Source organism: Danio rerio, chromosome 6, assembly GCF_049306965.1.
Source record: "Danio rerio strain Tuebingen ecotype United States chromosome 6, GRCz12tu, whole genome shotgun sequence".
Classification (NCBI taxonomy): Eukaryota; Metazoa; Chordata; class Actinopteri; order Cypriniformes; family Danionidae; genus Danio; species Danio rerio.
In genome coordinates, this window is record NC_133181.1 from 57,138,921 (window position 1) to 57,158,613 (window position 19,693).

A 19,693-nucleotide genomic window follows, 5' to 3' on the forward strand; every position below is an offset into this window, starting at 1 on the left:
TTACCAGAAATAATAATAAAAAAAAAATGCATTAACGTTTCTTGGGAAAACATTCTTTCTCAAAATGAAGCCCAGACTTTTTATTGACTTATTATCAACATATTTTTCTAAACTTGACAGGTTTTTTATTATATAAAACACAGTCTATTTGTAAAAGTGCATGAAATAGGGCTGCAGGATATTGAAAAAAAATCAGATATTGCGATGAATAATTTTTCTGCAATAAATATTGTGATATGTTTAAATAGCAGGCGACGCAGTGGCACCTTAGGTAGTGCTGTTGCCTTACAGCAAGAAGGTCGCTGGGTCGATCCTCGGCTCAGTTGGTGTTTCTGTGTGGAGTTTGCATGTCCTCCCTGCGTACGTGTGGGTTTCCTCCAGGTGCTCCGGTTTCCCCCACAGTCCAAAGACATACGATACAGGTGAATTGGGTAAGCTAAATTGTCTGTAGTGTATGAGTGTGTGGATGTTTCCCAGAGATGGGTTGCGACTAGAAGGGCATCTGCTGCATAAAAATGTGCTGGATAAGTTGGCGACCCGGTTTAATAAAGGGACTAAGCCGACAAGAAAATGAATGAATGAATGATGATGTTTTAATAGCTCTATTTGACGGTTTTCTGGGGAGTCTATCCGTTTTCAAGAACAAAAATGGAATAATCACAACACAAAAAATTATTTTCTTCCTTTGCTTTGTCTCATTTTTAGTCCAAATATCTAATAACTCTTGAATCAAGTAAAAATATTGTTTTCAAATTCAGAAGAAACAAGACCAAATGAAGAGTTTTTCCTTAAAACAAGCTAAATTATCTGCCAGTGGGGTAGGCATGGGCTGGTATATGATTCTGATGGTATGATAACCTTGGATAAAAATATTGTGGTGGTTTCACGGTATTGTGATTACTGCTCTAAAATATATTCTTTTAAATGTCTGGGTAAAAGATAAAAATTTTTTTGGAACAATATGGTTTACTTTGAGAAACATTTTAAATAGTTATAACAATAAACATGTCAGGCTACTAATTCAAATAAATCAATCATTAGTTTTCAAAAACACTGATTTCTTTACCATTTAAAACGGCATCTCTGGATACCTTATTTCAGATACTGCTGTTTAAAAAACATTTTAAAAAATGTACATATGCAGTAACAACGGTATAACAGACAATTTTGGTGGTTTTAAAACCTTGACTCTTGTAAACCGCGGTATACCTTGAAAACGGTTATCATCCCAAGCCTACAGTGGGGAAGAAATATAATCATGTTTTTGCTTTGAAATGTTGATATTTAGACTAAAAACAAGACAATTTCTTTTCTTTTACTAAATTTTATAAAGTCTAAACTTATATAAAGTTTATAAAATAAAAATAAAGTAATTAAATACAATTCTGTAGCTCCTGTTCAACTCTAATCCAGACTCAACATTGCTTATCTTGCGATGAAACTATTGCAGATGCACACATTGCGATATCAATGCTGAAACGATATATTGTGAAGCCCTTGCATGTAGAAGTGCAAAATCTTCAGAATGCAACATGTTACACACTTCTACTTGTTTTAAGCCTGAAGCATGGCAGTGTGGTCTGAAAGTGTCAGACAAACAGGATGCTGCTAGTTTATTAGCGGAGAACAAACTATTGACAATTAACAGGTTAAGGCTCACATTTTTGACAAATGGAAATGCTTGACAGTTTACCCAGATATCACAGTTTCTAATTTATTTCACAGTTTGCATACTTGTGACCCAGTTTAATTCTTTAATGTTTCATTCATTTATTTTCCTTCGATTTAGTCTCATTTATAAGGGGTCGCCACAGCAGAATGAACCACCAGCTATTACAGCATATGTTTACGCAACGGATGCTCTTTAAGCCACAACCCAGTATCAGGAAACACCCACACACTGTCACATTCGCACACCATGGCTAAACTTGTTTACCCAGTTCACCTATAGCGCATGTCTGGACTGTAGGGGAAACCAGAGCACCCAGAGAAAACCTACGTGAGCACCGGGGAGAACATGCAAACTCCACACAGAAACGCCAACTTGCCTTGGTAGGACTCAAACAAGTGACCTTCTAGCTGTGAGGTGACAGTGCTAACCACTGAGCCACCATGACACCTTCCTTAATGTCACATTTCTGCCTACCTTTGGAATAACATGCTCTGAGCAGGAACACACGTTAAGAAAATTAATAGCGCCAATTTCTAATTCCATGTTTATTTGAAACTCATTTAACAAAGCGCAGTTGAGAACAGAGAAACTCTGCTGTATGTAATAATTAAACACGTTAGCTTGATAAAACATGAAAACCGCATGTACTGTACAAACAACACTGTATTCCTTTCAAATGGATGAGGAACCGTTTTCCAAACATTTTAATTTAGCTAAAGATATACACATCAAGACACAATTGTTTCTGTAAAGCAAACCATCGCTTTCATATTTTCAGTAGCCGTCTGTGAATGATAAAAAGAGTTGGTCCTAAATAAGTATAATCACAATAGTCCTTTTGAAATGCCATAATGACGGTTGAGGAAAACATTATGCAACATCTTCGAAAACCAATCTCACATCATCTTAACCTGTCATCCGCATTAAATACAGTGATGTGACCAATACATCACTGGAAATCCTAGTCCTTTCTGCTCATCCTGGAAACCCCCAGCAGCAGCATTAGTCAACACAGCAGCCCTGCCGATGCGGCGACCTCACAAACACCAGCAGTGGCATGTATGTTGGTTAAAGTCCTCACAGGTTGGATTTGGGTGCCGTGTTGACAGGAATGGCTCTGAGCTCTGTCCGCATGCACAAGTACTCGCCAATGACTGCCATGAGAGCCATGCAGGCCACGTTTACTAACCACCACGACAGGGCAGCCGGGAGGTGTGCATTATAGATCCAACAGCCAATCATGTGGAAGAAATGCACCGTTACTGTGAAGTCCAGACACTGCTTTCCCCGTCGGATGAAAAACCACAGGCCAAAAGCGCTGAGGAAGACAAACAGAGCCGAGAATGATGCAAGATGCAGATAATATAACCGGCACATTCATATGAACTTACCATGTCAGAGAATTGAGAATGAATGCCATCATCGACAAGCGACCATGTGTTGTTGAGAAGCCCAGAACCTTTAAAGAAATTAAACTAGTTATCTGAAGGAATGGCTTGAGAATATTTTAGCAGTCTTCAAAGATGGTTTGATTCAAAAACTCTTATGCAATTGGCTTGATAGTGTGGTTCTTTCGAGTTTCTCAATACTGCGATCTGCTTTAAATTGAGGTAAAGTTGGTTTCATATTCGCACACTGGCTCAGTGACAACTTGTGACATGCTCCCTTATATTGCATGGTTTCCGCTGCATCCATTCTTCCATGGCGGGGCGCCACGCCAAAATTGATCCTACCACGGCTACATAACAGCTTTTCATTCAAAACACTCAGTCCTGTTTTTTTTTAAATAGCGGGTTATAATCCCACCAAAACGTATTGAAAGGTAAGTGAATTATAACAGCACAAACTTTTCTGTATCCGTATTAGTGCTGTGCGTTATTTGATTAACCCTTTAAAGTTGCGTGCTGACTGACTGACTGACTGAGGCCAGCAAACACGACGTAAAGCCGTTTCACTTTACTTCAGGACGCATTAATACCGATCTGTAGATTTATTGGAGGCATTTATAAATATTCCTAGCACATCTAATAAATGTTGTAGACATACTCACTACATAAACTCACTAAATCACACTTCAGAAGCGTTTATTTGAGAGCGCATAACAAGATCTGCGCTTGTGCAGTCTATATTTGAGGGGGCGTGCGGTGCAAGAAATTTTGTGCTCGTAGGCTTGTACATAAATGCGATCTCGACTTGTAATACTGTGCTCACGACATTTGTCATCGAAATAACGCCACAGGTAGTTGATAGATCTGTGTAAAAAAGGCCTGCCGCCACATCTGGAAAAAATCCTGGAGGAAACGCTGTATTGTTTACCATATATATATATATATATATATATATATATATATATATATATATATATATATATATATATATTAAGGGTGGAGCCGAACCCGAATACGGTATTCGGAAAGGCACGAATAGCGTGTTTTTACGAATACTTGATTCAAACAAATACTTGAAAAATTATTTGTATTCGGGAGCAAGAAAAACACTATATCAAAAAGCAGCGTTTCCTCATGAGACCACAGTGCATGCCCGCGTGAGTGAGTGAGAGAGAGTGAGAGAGAGAAAGAGAGAGAGAGAGAGAGAGAGAGAGAGAGAGGCAAAACGCGCCAAAGCCCGAAACTGAAAGCGAGACGTGACTTTTAAGGGGTTGTTTCATATGGATTTATTAATCATTCTTACTGTTCAGTGATCGCAAACTGCCGTAGTTTATTAAAGACGCAAACCTCTCACTGCACGTCAGCTGCACGCCTTCAGCAGATCTCCTCACTCCTGCAGCACGAGAGCTTTATGATTGTTTATGCGCGCCAAAAGTGGCGGATCTGTCCGGTAAAATATCTGACTGCGTGTCACCGCATCCCTAAGGACTGTTTGGCGAAATATTTGACTGCATGTCACTGCATAACAAACGACTGAAAGGATATAACTAGAGAACTCTCCACTGTGCTACTGGGTGAAAGCGTATGGCAAGCCGTTTTAGCATTTAAACCTTGTTCAGACTATCCATAAATATATTTAGAGATATCTCTAATTATATTTTGACTTGTCATAATTATAATTCGACTAGTCAGATTGGAAATATCTGCAAATATATTATGATAGACTAGTCATATTCCTCCATTGACTTCCATTGAAAAATATTTGCAGATATCTCTAAATAAGTTGATTAGTCACAATTGTAATTAGATATATCTCCAAATGAATTTTGACTAGTCAAAAATCCAATTCAAGATATCTACAACTGTAATTAGACTTTTAGTAAATTAATTAGAGATATCTTCAAATATATTTGTAAATATCTCTAAATATGATGAATTAAAGATATCTCTAAATGTATTATGACTCGTAAAAACTCAGAGATATCAATTACAATTGTTACTAGTCAAAATTCATCTGATTTCGTACTAGTACAATTGTAATTGCAGACATGTCTAATTGTCATTCTGAGTAGTGGAATTATAATTATGAATAGTCAAAATATAATCAGAGATATCTCTAATATATTTATGGAGTCAGAACAAAGATTTAAATGCTAAAAAGGCTTGCCATAGAGAGCGCTTCTCACTGAACAGAGCACCGCGCAACCTTCTATGTAATGTATTATCACATGCACTAAAAGCATCAACACAGCCACATTCTGCCCCAGCAAGTCAGTTTCAAACATAAAAAAAACAAACAAACAAACTTTGTGTCTTTTTTGTGGCTGGCAGATGATAATAGCAGGGCTGTATCTTTTAGTATTATATAGAATACTTTTGTTCTGCCAGATCTCCCAGGCAGGGTTTTATTTAGATTTATTTAGTTAATATTAGTTTTTTGAATTCTGTCCATTGGAAAGAAGTTCTTTCAGAAGAAGAACAGTTTTTTGAAGTATTATTTGTTTTTATTCTGTCTATTCAGTGTCCTTCAACAAGAACGGTGGTGGTGGGGTTCATAATATTCACAATGGTATTTTATTAGTTGTTGGTTTAACCATGGATGAGATAATGGCTTCTTTGTTATTTTCTTTTCAATGACATTTCTTATCACATGTTCAAAAACAACAGCCAATATTGCATATCTATAATTTATATAATGGGTATAATTAAACAATACTTTCACTATAACGTAAATTAGAAGTGTAATAGAAAAAATATATATTTTTGCGCCATTTTGAATTTTACTCGAATACAAATACAAATACTTTCCCCCCCTCAACAAATACAAATACAAATACCGGCTGCTCCGCACATCCCTAATATATATATATATATATATATATAGCCTAAATTATAATCAATATTAATATATATGTTATGTACCTACATCATAGCTGCAATGTTGCATATTATGGTTTACAGCAGAGGTTTAGAATCTTGGTCCTGAAAGTCCGGTGTCCTGCAGATTTTAGCTCCAACCCCAATCAGACACACCTGGGCTAGCTAATCAAGCTTTTAAGCTGTGGTCACACTGGACTTTTCTCCCCATAGACTTCCATTCATACACACGCAAATTCGTCAGACCGTTATGCCATTTAATGGACCTTTTAACATTTGTGGCTTCGGACATTATTGGGATATTCTTTTAAATCTGGAAGCATTAACAACGTATAACGAAATGTATACCGTTATTGTTTAATGTGGAAAATAATTATCGAGATTTGATCATCCAAAATTTCTAATTATGTCAGATTAATCATGGAATTAAAAAAACACAGACAATAACGCCTAAATAAATATGCTTTCATCAGTGGTTTTGTTACAGATAGCTGATATACAGTGTCTAAATAAATCACAATAATTTGAAATAATGACTTTTTGTCATACACCCTGAAATAAAATCACACTGCAAATAACTTTTCCAGCTTTTGAAATTCAGCTTTTTTTATTTGTATAGCGCTTTTACAATGTAGATTGTGTCAAAGAAATGTTTTTGTAGCCTTCTTCTTACCTTTGCCTTTCTACAACTTTATCCCGAAGGTCTTTTAACTGCTGGGTGTAATTTAAGTAAAGGTACGAATGTTCACAGGGTAAAGTGATTTTTCTATAGGCACTGTATATCCAAGCGAATCGAAATGCGAGTTAAAATGAGAACATGTTAATTACAATCAAACTAAAATCTGTCAATAGCCAGCTCTAAATTATTATAGCTCAAATGCATCATCACATTAATCATAATCTTCATTACAGAAAAATGTTTAGCTAAAAATGAAGAGAGATCCAGACAATTATATATGTCTCAGATGCTTTTGTTCCATTTGGACAATTAGTTACCTCATAACTGAATATCTGGTCCAGTGATCTACTGGTCTGGACCAAACCATCAACACCGGCCAGCCATAAGCCCAAGAAGCTGTAGTAGATGCATTGCATGAGAACAATCTGGGAGATGATGAGGACTGGATCCCAGACATAACTGCGGAAATGACTGGCCATCTCGCAGGAGAAGAAGGGGACAACACACGTCCCCGAACCAGCTTACCTGGAGCCCCAATTATTAAGTTTTAACCTGTTAATGACAAAACAATAACAGTGCATTGTGTTCAGTTTGCTTTCAAGACCTCTCCAGTAACAACACTGAGGTAAAATTGGTTTTATATTCAGACATTCGTTCATTTTTGACCAGTGACCACTTGTATCCCTATATTGTTTACCACACTACTTTTTGACTTGGATCTTAATATTTGTGGATGGATTCTGGATCTTGTAGTAGGACGGCTACAGTTGGTCAGAGTCAATGGTGCTCTTTTTGACTGTCAGTATTGTTCCACAGGGTCTCCTCAAGGTTGTTGCCTCTCTCCTCTTATGTTCATCATGTATACTAATGATTGTCGGAGTACGTACGTACTGTCATATCATAAAATATGCTAATGAGTTAGCGATTGTGAGTCTCCATGATCAGGAAGGATTTGGGGCATGGTCCTGTTGTGGAAGAATTTACTTCCTGGTGTAAATAAACAAAACTCATGGAGATAGATCACAGGAAGGCTTCTCCTACCGCCAGCATAAGAACTATTAAAGGTTTGGATATTGAAATTGTTGACACGCATAAATATTTAGGGGTCGTTATCGACAACATGTTGACATTCCAACCTAACACCAAGGCAGTCTATAAAAAAGTTCAACAAAGACTGTTTTTTTCTGAGGAAACTTAAATCTTGTCAGGTTTGTACCTCTATGATGACACTGTTTTAAAAACTATGTATTCATCTGTTTCATGATGAATGTTTCATCTTTCTGCATTGTAGCTAGGTATGATAATCTGAGTCTGTCAAATAAGAACAGGTTGAGTAGGCTTGTGAAGGTCGCATGCCAGATCATCGGTTTAACCAAACTGGTCCAATGGTGATTTACCATAATTGCGTAATAAATAGAGCTCAGGGTATCTTATGCACCCTGAATCACCAATTGTACTCTGTGTTTCAGCTGCTTCCATCAGGATGTAGTTTTAGAGTTCCTATTTATAGGACAAATAGAATCAGAAATTATTTTATAATGGTGGCCATTAGGTCACTAAATGAGTCCAGCAGGGAGGGAGATGCATCTAAAAAAAAATGAAGTATGCTTTGTGGTAATATTTTCCTAATGTGTACATGGAACTTTGCCTGTGTTATGACACTTCACTGAAATTTTAATTTCCCTAAACGTAATATTTAAATATTTGGTCCGAAAAAGCATGCAAATATGACTTTAAAACAACATTAGCACTATTTATTTGACTTAACGGTGTTGTACTTTAATAGCCATTGGCTGCTAATATGATTTCCCTATTTAGAATTGGTAAAGAATACTTTTATGAAGTTATATTATCATGGAGAAAGTCTGAATGTGCGAATATAAAACCAGCTTATAACCTTATTATGTAGATACCATGGTAAATATAAAATGACACTTCCGAGAATATTCAAAAACGTATTATTTTCAAAGTAACCACAAACACGCAGATTAATCAAGTAATATAAATTCAATAAAAACTAAATCAATGTAGTATAACCAAGTAACCACCGTTGTTGAGCTTCGTTGGACAACATAAACACTGGTTAGCATTCATAACGTTACTAAAGCCAATAACGAGATCTTACGTCCTTACAAAATCCTTACATACTTAAATAATCATTTACTGATAATGACTATAATGTAATCCCAATGTCGTAACATTAGTCAACATGTAAACATAAACACCGTGGCATTATTAGCATTCGCTAACGTTAGCTAAAACAGCGCTGACTAGCGACTTAGCTGACATTGGTCTGTTAGAATTATAATGCTATGAAAACACAAACCTTGATTAAGAGACATCCGTAATGTGATCTAAAGCTCGGTTCAGTCGCTGACAGGGGAAGATTAGGGTTAAGTAACGCTTTATGTCAAGGCTAGTAACATTAAGTTCAACCGGATGCGAAACTTTGAGCAGTGTGATGTCATCATCTGTGTGTCACGAGGAGCTGATTCGATGCTTCAGGTTGACTCACTGCTCAAATCTTATATTTATTTATTTATTTATTTTATTGCTGAAACCAGCAACATATATACCTACATACATACATACATAATAGTACATAAAACAAAAATGACAGAATCAATCAACAAATGACATTGACAAAATGTACAGTATGAAACAATAAAAAAACAAGAGATAAAGAGAAGAGAGAAAACAAAAAACATTAAAGATTTTTTGCAAATACAAGGGGTAATTTAAGAATCTTAAAAGCAAAGCATATTTTGGCAGTTTTTAAAGCTTTCTTATTAGACGATCCAGAAATCAACTTGACATAATTCTCCTTATTCTTAATGAAGACCACAAATGCAGGTTTACTATATGTGGATTTGCATTTTTGAATGTAAAATTTACTTAAGGAGATAATTAAATTGATTAAAAAAACATAATTTTCTTTTGTGGGATCCGATTTAAAATACCCCAAAATAATCATTTTCATTTGTATAGAAAATTCTATTAGAATCTTTACCTTAAAGAAATCTATATTAATCCAAAACTCCTGAACGTAATGACATGACTAAAACAAATGTACCACCGTTTCCTCAGCATTCACACAAAAGGAACAGTTTAAGTCGATGTCAACTCTAAACTTTTGTAAAAAACTTCTTGACAGGATAAAATCTATGGATCAGCTTTAAAGAAACCACTTTTACCTTATTTGTGAGAGAATTTTTGTTGTAGTGGGCAGATTTTCTCCTAGTTAAGATTATCATAAAGGTTCTTCCAAAAGAAGATACTGTGTGGAGTAGAGGTTAGATTTTCAAGAAATAGTGATCTTAATTTGTGATTTTTGTTTCTTCCAAAAAATAAATTTGACCGACAGGAGTGTCTCACTGCGCAAATCTTTCCGTATGTGTAACAACAAATAATGCATCAGATTCTTGGTACAGTATGAAGAACTGTTGTCTATTGACTCTGATTTGGTTGAGATAGCTTTCCTGTAATGCTCTTAATTTATTTATTTTTATACACTTGTATATGTAATTTACTTCTTTCTTTGTTTTGTTAGTCTTTTTTCTTTCTGCAGCTAATGTAGCTCGTATTTTCCCTCTTCTGTGTCTCTCTTATATTGATCTCCTGATTGTGGTTGTATATTTTCATTCTTAAATAAATAAAAAAAAAGATTTGATGCTTCAGATGACTGTGGTGTCCCTTTCTCATATGAAGAAGTTATGCATGTCTTCTTTACCATTTTCCCCCAAAGAATATGCCATTGTTTTTGATGCAAGATTGTGTTTTGTATTTAGTCAAATCTGGCCCTAAAGTTTCTTTAGATACTTTTATTTTCGACAACTCAAACCTTTTTGTTGACCAAACTCTTCTCAGTTCTATGTCAAACAAAGATATTCGCTTAGTTATTAATTGTTTTCAGATCTGTTTACTTGGCTGTTTGCATCGGTTTTTGGAATAATATATTTTGTGACATAGATTGAGAACAGTTCTGGCTTCTTCAGAACTGAATATTTTTATCTAATAAAGCTGTCAGTCTCAATTAAAATCGTTCTAATAAATAGCAAACTAGCTAAATTTAATAACAATATTTGCTCTAAATGCTCATTTTGTACTCAATATTACGCAACACTAACTCATTTACATTGGGAGTGTATTTACTGTAAAGTACTTTGGGTTGACTTTTCCAATTTTAATGAAAATTTATTTTTTTCCAAACCTTCATATTTCCCAAAAATTGTATTCCTTGGTTCCTTCTCAATGTACATTTATTATTAATTTACTACTTTTTCTAGCTAAATTTTTCATCCATAAATGTACATTTTCAAAGAAACACCCTTTTGTTTTTTTTATTTTCAGAAAGGATTTTGATTTATATGTGAACTCCTTAAAATACTCTCATAATTGTATTGCATGTAAAACTCTTCCTTGCTGTAATCTTTATTTATTTATGTCCTTTTTGTCTATTAATTCATATTGTGCTTTGTAAATGTTCTTTCTTGCATTATTCAATTATTCATTCATACATTTTTCTTTGGCTTAGTCCCTATATTCATTAGGGGTTGCCTCATCGGAATGAACCACCAACTTATTTAGCATATGTTTTAAACAGCGGGTGCCGTTCCAGCTGCAATCCAGTACTGGGAAACATCCATACACACTCATTCACACACACACACTACGGCCAATTTAGCTTATTCAGTTCTCCTACATCGCATGTGTTTAGACTGTGGGGGAAACCGGAGGAAACGCACGCCAACACGGGGAGAACATACAAACTCCACACAGCTCGAACCAGTGAACTTCTTGCTGTGAGGCGACAGTGCTAACCACTGAGCCACCATGTCGCCCATTATTACAATTATTATATACAATTGTTTTCTGATATAACTACCAGTTTTACTTACTTATTAATGTAAAGAGATTGGCTAAAGCGAAGCCAAATTGGGAATATTTTAATAAAGATATCAAACAATATGTACACCTACAATAAAATGCTATTTACTCATCATATTCCTGAAATGGTCTGAAAATTTTATTAGTTCTTTTTTGAATTACAGAAATCTTATTTCTGTTGAACAGTGGCGGACTGGCCATCTGGCAATTCTGGCAAATGCTAGAAGGGCCGGGCCATTTTTTAAATGTGGGCCTGTCAGCTATTTTTTTATTTATTTTTTTATATGTATTGTTTTTACGTGTAAGCAGCTTTTGATGATGATAATAGTAATAATAATAATTGGGTCCACTTCTGTTTATCGTATATCTACTGCCTCTTGGTCACATTTTTAGAAAATACAACATACAATTTCACTGTTATGCTGACGACACTCAACTCTACCTGTGCACCAAGCCCTCCTGTTCTTTTCCTCCTCCTGCTTTGAGCAGATGTTTAGCTGAAATAAAAATCTGGCTTTCAGCTAACTTTTTAAAATTAAACAGCGACAAAACTGAAGCTCTTCTCATCGGCACTAAAAGTGTTTTGGATAAAGCTAATAATTTCACTATAGACATTGATATCAGCACAATTTTTCCCTCTGTGCAGGTAAAGAGTTTGGGTGACATCTTGGATAGCACACTCTCATTTGAAGGTCACATCAATAATATTACACGTACTGCATATTTCCACCTGCGTAATATCACTTGTCTCCGCCCTCCTCTCACAACCAACAACAGCAGGGCCGGCCCAAGCCTTCAGGGGGCCCTAAGCAGGATTTTATTTGGGGCCCCCTTGGTGCAAACAATATATCTTCAATCCTTGATAATTCGCACACTATAAATTTAAAACACACATTATTCACTGTAGCTGTGTTGCTTACATCATAAAATATATGTTTTAAGACAATTCTAACTATTATTCTGCAGAAATAACTTCCCATTGTCAGTGTGGAATTGTCCAAAGTCAGTGTGGAAAACTGATTAATTAAATCAGATCTTTTGTAAATTTAGGTAAATATCTTGGCGCCTGAGTATGTAATGCGGTCAGAAATAACACTATAAATGGGCATATATTTTGTCCCACCACTAATCCACAACTCAACTAACTAAAACGAAAGTCACACAATAATTTCAAGCACTCTTGGGGGCCCCCTGGTGGCCACGGGGCCCTAAGCAGCCGCTTAGTTCGCTTATGCCTTGGGCCGGCTCTGAATAACAGCCTTTCATATCCACGCATTAGTTACTTCACGTCTTGACTACTGTAATGCACTTCTTTCAGGACTTCCTTCCAAATTTTTCCATAATCTCCAACTGGTTCAGAACCTTGCAGCTTGTGTCATCTCTAGGACCCCATCTCACGAGCATGTCACACCACTCCTCCATCAGCTTCACTGGCTTCCAGTAAAGTGTCGTGCTGATTTTAAAATATTACTTCTAACTTTCAAGGCATTTCATAATCTCGCTCCTCAATATCTCACTGAACTTCTCCATATGTACACCCCTTCTCGTACCCTTAGATCAGCCAACAACCCCACCTTGGTACCACCTCGCACTCGATTGAGCACAATGGCAGACAGATCCTTCAGCTCTATGGCTCCTCGACTATGGAACTCGCTTCTCCTAGATCAGTGGTTCTCAAACTTTTTTCACCATGTACCACCTCAGAAATAAATTGTCTCTCCAAGTACCACCATAATAACCAGTATTGAAATGAAGTAGCGTAGTTGGCCAATTAAGCAGCTACAGCACTGCACTGCTTGAAAACGAGTCATATTCATATTCATAGAATTTTTGATCGTTTTTGAAATGCATGTTGCATGTGCATATGACATATTTGTAAAACTCTTTGAAATCTACACATTAACTTGTATGTTGATTGGTAGGGAACCCGTTTTTCTCAGAGGATGTTAAGGTCAAGCTGACAAAACCTTGCTGCTCTCTGATACAAGTTTTATTTATGGAGAAATTAAAAAGCACTGCAGTGTTTGGGTGTTCTGTGTTTGTCTGAGATAACTAGTCTAACGAAATTGAGAGGCTGATCAGTCGGTTCTTGTCACTAGACTCGTGGTGCGACATTCTGAAAAGTTAAGATGTTTTCAACTGTGTACGCCTGGAATACGCAAGTGCGTCATGCTGCCGTTCTTACTCATTTTGCTAGCCTGTGGGTTAAATGTTGGCACTCAAGTGACCTACAGTAGACATAACAAGAGAATACAGTCATTTTTTTAAAATTTTTTTTTTTTTTTTTTTCAAAATGAATGATTGTTCAGACTCGGAACGGAAATAATTAATGATTTTTTGTGCCGCCCGGTAAAAATTGACAGGTGCCGGTCTGTGGCCTGAGGGTTGGGGACCACCACTCTAGTGTGTATCTGCTCTGCAAGCACCATGCACCTCTTTCTCTACTAGTTCTGCGCCAGTTGGCACAGCGCTTTGATTGTAGGCATTAGAGAACAGCCAATGCTGATCACATCGGTGTTATCGTACACATCAAATGATTAAAATTGTGTTAATTTTTTCTTTCATTACTCAGTGATTCCTTCGTGTACCACTAGAAGTAAGCCTGCGTACCACTAGTGGTACACGTACCACAGTTTGAGAACCACTGTCCTAGATCTAAGGAGCAGTGATAGTCTTAACACTTTTAAATCACGTCTAAAGACCCATCTTTTTAAGCAGGCTTTTCTTTAACAATTTTTTTTATCATGTTTTAATTATGTTCTTTTATATTCGCTATTGTGTTTTAACCAGTTTGGTCAATGATTGTTTTTAGCAATGTTTAATTTGTTTTAGCATGTCTGTTGATGCTTATTGTAAGGCGACCTTGGGTGTCTAGAAAGGCGCCATTTACAAATAAAATGAATTACTATTATTATTATTATTATAAATGTAAGCATTGGCCCAATCAGCAACAACCGGCTGGTTTCGAGATGGGCCAACCCAATCAAAGGTTACGCAGACATAATCAAAATCTGGCAAGAATGTTAAACAAACAGTAAGTGCAACACAAGCTAATTGTCAGAGATGGACCATAAAAAAGGAAAGGCGGTGCTGAAAAGATAAAAGCAAAAAAAAAAAAAAGCCTCAAAAATCAGACGCTGCCAAATGCATAAAATTAACTGAACTAGTCTTGAAATGGGGGCAGCACAGAGGCGGAGTGGGTAGCACTGTCACCTCACAGCAAGAAGGTTGCTTGTTAGAGCCTTGGCTGGGTCAGTTGGTGTTTCTGTGTTTAGTTTGCATGTTCGTGTGGGTTTCTTCCTGGTTTTCCCCACAACAAGTCTAAACACGTGCTATTGACCTTATTCTAAAATGCGGAAGTGCGCCTGTTTTCGCGATTGTCTTAGAACTTCCGATTCAGTCACCTATGGAAGAAATGATTAGGAATAATAAACGGCAGAAAACGGTCAAACTACTTGCTCTACAAACAAATGTTTGCATGACTATACAGACCAAGTAGAATAATATAATAAGAAAATATCAAATTGCAACATCAAGCAGCGTAATGAGCAGTTTTTAACGTCAAAAAATGAATGGAAGTGAATGAGACCGGAAGTCTCTAGCCAAAAAGATTCAAATGGCAGCGCCCACTCGTCGGCGGAGAATAAGGTCAATAGGTGAGCTTCATTGTCCGTAGTGCATGTATGTGAATGTATGTGTATAGGGTTTGGGTTGCAGCTTGGAGGACATACGCTGCGTAAAACATATGCTGAATAAGTTAGCGGTTCATTCCGCTGTGGCGATCCCAGATTAATGAAGGGACAAAGCCGAAAAGAAAATGAATGATTGCATATATAAATTTGTTATAAATGGGTCACATACATTAAACGTTTAAATATCTATTACACTGTACATACAGTACTTCTTATATTATTTTACTATCTGTACACCAATATAAGTAGTGAATGTGCGTGTCCGTGAATGTGGCTGTTTCAGTGTGATAATGTGGGCTGGTGTGGCTACAGTGCCAGGGCTAATTTTTAGTCCCAGTCCGCCCCTGCTGTTGAACATTTATTTTCAAGAATATTGTTTAGCGGTAGGCTAGTCAGGGCGACACTGTGGCTCAGTGGTTAGCACTGTCGCCTGGGTTTCCTCCGGGTGCTCCGGTTTCCCCCACAAGTCCAAATACATACACTATAGGTGAATTGGATTAACTAAATTGGCCGTAGTGTGTAAGTGTGTGTGAATGCGAAAATATATGGGTGTTTCCAAGTACTGGGTTGCAGCTGGAAAGGCACCCTCTGCATAAAACATATGCCGGAATACTTTGCAGTTCATTCCGCTGTGGCGACCCCTGATAAATATGGCATTAAGCCAAAGGACACCCATAGTATGAAAAAATACTGTGGCACTAAATCTGTCCACCAGTTTCTAATGTTCTTCAAAACATCTTACACTTAAATAAATTAGAACTGATGAGTAAATGTATATTTTTTGGGTGAGCTATTGCTTTAAATTAAGTAAAATAAGTTGCTATTTGTCATATGGCTGTTGTTTTAATTCAGTTTTCTATGTGTTGTTGCTGAAATGTTAGAGTAGTATTTTTTGGTTGTGTTTTGAGTGGTTGCTACTGTTGCCTTTAGACTTAGCTGATGTAATCGACATGGTCGATAAGAAGTTGCTAGTGGTTTACTTTTAGAAGTTTGTCAAGCCAAAATAATGCTTCAAGATTTCAGAATGATAGGCCTTGTTGTGTTTTCTTCTTTTCTCACTTACTTGTTTACTGACTGACATGAAGTTCACATTTGTTGTGATGTCTGTAACATGTCTCGTGCTTGGCCAGAGTTTCCTCTTGTCTCGCTTGTTGTGGCAGTCAGTCTGTGGTCAGTCAGTTGGTTTGTCGTCTGATTGAGCCTGAGAACCAAAACCATTCACCCTTCTAGGACTCATCTTTCTCACCATGTAAACAAATGGGTATTTATTGATCGTGATGTATTTTAATTAAGTCATCAGTTCATTGGCAGACTGGGACAGTGTATTATTGGTTAACTGGAACAGTCATCAAAAATATTCATTCATTCATTCTCTTGTTGGCTTAGTCCCTTTATTAATCTGGGGTCGCCACAGCGGAATGAACCGCCAACTTATCCAGCAAGTTTTTACGCAGCGGATGCCCTTCCAGCCACAACCCATCTCTGGGAAACATCCACACACACTCTCATACACTACGGACAATTTTAGCCAACCCAATTCACCTGTACCGCATGTCTTTGGACTGTGGGGGAAACCGGAGCACCCGGAGGAGACCCACACGAAGGCAGGGAGAACATGCAAACTCCACACAGAAACGTCAACTGAGCCGAGGTTTGAACCAGCGACCCAGCGACCTTCTTGCTGTGAGGCGAACGTGCTACCCACTGCGCCACTGCCTCGCCCTATCAAAAATATATAAAATTAAAATTTGGTATGTAAAACAAATTGACAACTTTGTCTTGTTTCAAAGCTCTGAGTCTCTTTCTTTTGCCAAACACAAAAGAAGTCATTTTTAAAGAATGATGAAAACCTGTAACCATACACTACCCGACAAAAGTCTTGTCGCCTATCCGAGTTTTAGGAACATCAAATAATAACTTGACTTCTAGTTGATCATTTGGTATCACAAGTGGCTTATATGAAAAGCAAAGGCCTCTAGATTACGCTTCTTTTACCAAAATAAAATATGATCATGCCTTGATTTTTATAGATTAATTAGGACAGTCAGATCTGACTTTGCTCAGACAAAAGTCTTGTCACTGAACAGAAATAATGTACAGAATAGAATACAAAGTCATGCTGCAGTGGAGACAGATTGAATACTGTGCCTGACTACCATTAGCTCCATCTCTGCAATGACTCCAATCACTTATTAATAAAGTCATCTGGAACAGCAAAGAAAGCGTTCTTGCAGGACTCCCAGAGTTCATCAAGATCCTTTGGATTCATCTTCAATGCCTCCTCCATCTTACCCCAGACATGCTCAATAACGTTCATGCCTGGTGACTGGGCTGGCCGATCCTGGAGCTCCTTGACCTTCTTTGACCTTCAGGTTTTATAAGAAACTTAATCCTTCTCTTATGACGTCGGTTTGGTGGATTGGATGATATATGCTTAGCAACACCCCTCGTATCATTAGTTTGAGTAAATGATGAGAGAAATGGATGATACTATATTTCATGTGTGTTTGAATTTGCTGTAAAGCTGTGACATAATTCTGTCCTTTTAAGAAGTATAATAAATACAGTCTGCCTACAAGCAAGAATATTCATTCGTTCATTTGATAAATAAGGGACTAAGCTAAGGGAAAATGAATAATAATAATAGGATTGTGATGAATATTCAATGAATATTTGTGCCTTCACTATGATTTTAATCTCTTACAAAATTAGCTTTTAGATAATAAATTAGTGCTAAATAAAACTAAGTCTAACATTATTGGTTTTTGGTTCTAGACGAAAACTTAAATCAAAAAGTTACTCCTATTCGATATTTTGTAATGATGGTACTTCTTTGGATGAAGTTGATACGATTAGTAAAGTTTATTTATTAACTAATTTCGAGAGGATCACGTGCTGACCCCAAGTCAAGCTAATGTACGAACCACCAATCAGACGATTCCTAACCCAGTATAAATAACCAGGCATCTTACCTCTAGTCAACTTCGTCTAGAAGAATCCCCCCCTTCCACCCCCTCTCCTCCTCTTTTTCCTCTATAGGGCAGCACGGCAGCCCAGTAGCTAGCACTGCGGCCTCACAGCAAGAATGCCTCTGGTTCGGGTCTCCACCCGGCCAGTTGGCATTTCTGTGTGGAGTTCATGTTCTCCCCGTGCTCGCGTGGGTTTTCCCCGGGTCCTCCGGTTTCCTCCCACAGTCCAAAACATGAGACATACATTTTTGAGATCTACCTGAGCTCAAACTCCCCTCTCGCCTTGCAAATGGGTGGGAGCCCCAGACTCGAGGATCTCATGAGCTCAGGGCTCTCTTCAGACTAGCTTATTACCCATCATCAGCTAAGTGTGAACTCTTGAAAATACCTTGGTGTGTGGCTTTATTCTAAACTTTCCTTTAAATCACATATTAATTATATTGTAAGTAAAGATAACTTTGGAATTAGTACCTTATATCGGTCTAGGCATTGTTTTTCATTTAGTGTTCGCAAAAAACTAGCTCTCCAACTTATTTTTGCCAATTTTTGATTATTGCGATGTTGTTTATCAGGGTGCATTGAAATTAGGTCTTGCTCCTCTTAATACGGCATATAATAGACTTTGCAGATTTGGGTTGTTCTTTTTACACATCATTGTATACTGTATGATCTGCTGCAATGGCCATTTTTGCACGCGAGACGACATATTCACTGGCTTCAATTTTTATTTAAATGAATTCATTTTAAATATCCTAATTATTTACAACAATATTTTGTACTTTTTTTTCCCTTAAATGATCAAGTTAGACATTCTGTTTTTTGTTCCTCGTTGTAAAAAATCTATTGGTAAAAGCTTTTATGTTTAAGGGTCCAACAGATTAGAAAAATGTACCTGCTAACATTTGATCCATTACATCACTTAAGGACTTTAAGCAAACTTTGTTATCCTATTTTACATTATATTTGTTTTTCCTGACAATGTTATTATTTATGTGGTGATTTGATTCACTGATCTGTATATAGTTTTTGTACTATATATATATATATATATATATATATATATATATATATATATATATATATATATATATATATATATATATATATATATATATATATATAGTGTATGTATATATACATACATACATACATACATACATATAAATATATATATATATGTGTGTGTATGTATGTATGTATGTATATGTACATACATACATACATATATATATATACATATATATATATATATATATATATATATATATATATATATATATATATATATATATATATATATATATATATATATATATATATATATATATATATATATATATATATATACATGTGTTTTTTTTTTTTTTTGTATGTTGTGTAAGTTATGTTTAGTTTTGTCTTCTGGTGTTGTTATTATATGATTGATATTAATTGAGGGACCCCTTGAAAATTAGATGGTACATCTCAAGGGCTTTATCTTAATGAATAAATACAATTGTATTGGGTTGTTTTTCTCATTGGTGGAGAAA

At 36.4% G+C, this 19,693-nt stretch overlaps 2 protein-coding genes across 3 annotated transcripts in view; one reads left to right on the forward strand and one right to left on the reverse strand.

Annotated features, from left to right (window-relative positions):
- adora3a.1 (adenosine A3 receptor a.1) overlaps nucleotides 1-19,693 on the forward strand; it is an 80,706-nt gene that overhangs the window by 11,068 nt on the left and 49,945 nt on the right. The gene's annotated exons all lie outside the window — the stretch shown is intronic.
- Nucleotides 2,200-9,085, reverse strand: sys1 (SYS1 golgi trafficking protein). Its single transcript, NM_200010.2, has 4 exons — nucleotides 8,943-9,085; nucleotides 6,934-7,168; nucleotides 3,064-3,131; nucleotides 2,200-2,990 (listed from the first exon to the last, which is right to left on the reverse strand). The coding sequence occupies exons 2-4, from the start codon at nucleotides 7,093-7,095 to the stop codon at nucleotides 2,750-2,752; spliced, it is 471 nt and encodes a 156-aa protein (NP_956304.2). The 5' UTR covers nucleotides 7,096-7,168; nucleotides 8,943-9,085; the 3' UTR covers nucleotides 2,200-2,749.

What these genes read in the sequence shown, in the direction of transcription:
- sys1 (NM_200010.2), bottom strand. Translation starts at nt 7,095, where the DNA reads ATGGCCAGTCATTTCCGCAGTTATGTCTGGGATCCAGTCCTCATCATC. An exon ending in ACCAGATATTCAGTTATGAG is followed by an intron (nt 3,132 to 6,933) that starts GTAACTAATTGT and finishes ATTTCTTTAAAG; the next exon opens with GTTCTGGGCTTCTCAACAAC. An exon ending in ATTCTCAATTCTCTGACATG is followed by an intron (nt 2,991 to 3,063) that starts GTAAGTTCATAT and finishes TGTCTTCCTCAG; the next exon opens with CGCTTTTGGCCTGTGGTTTT.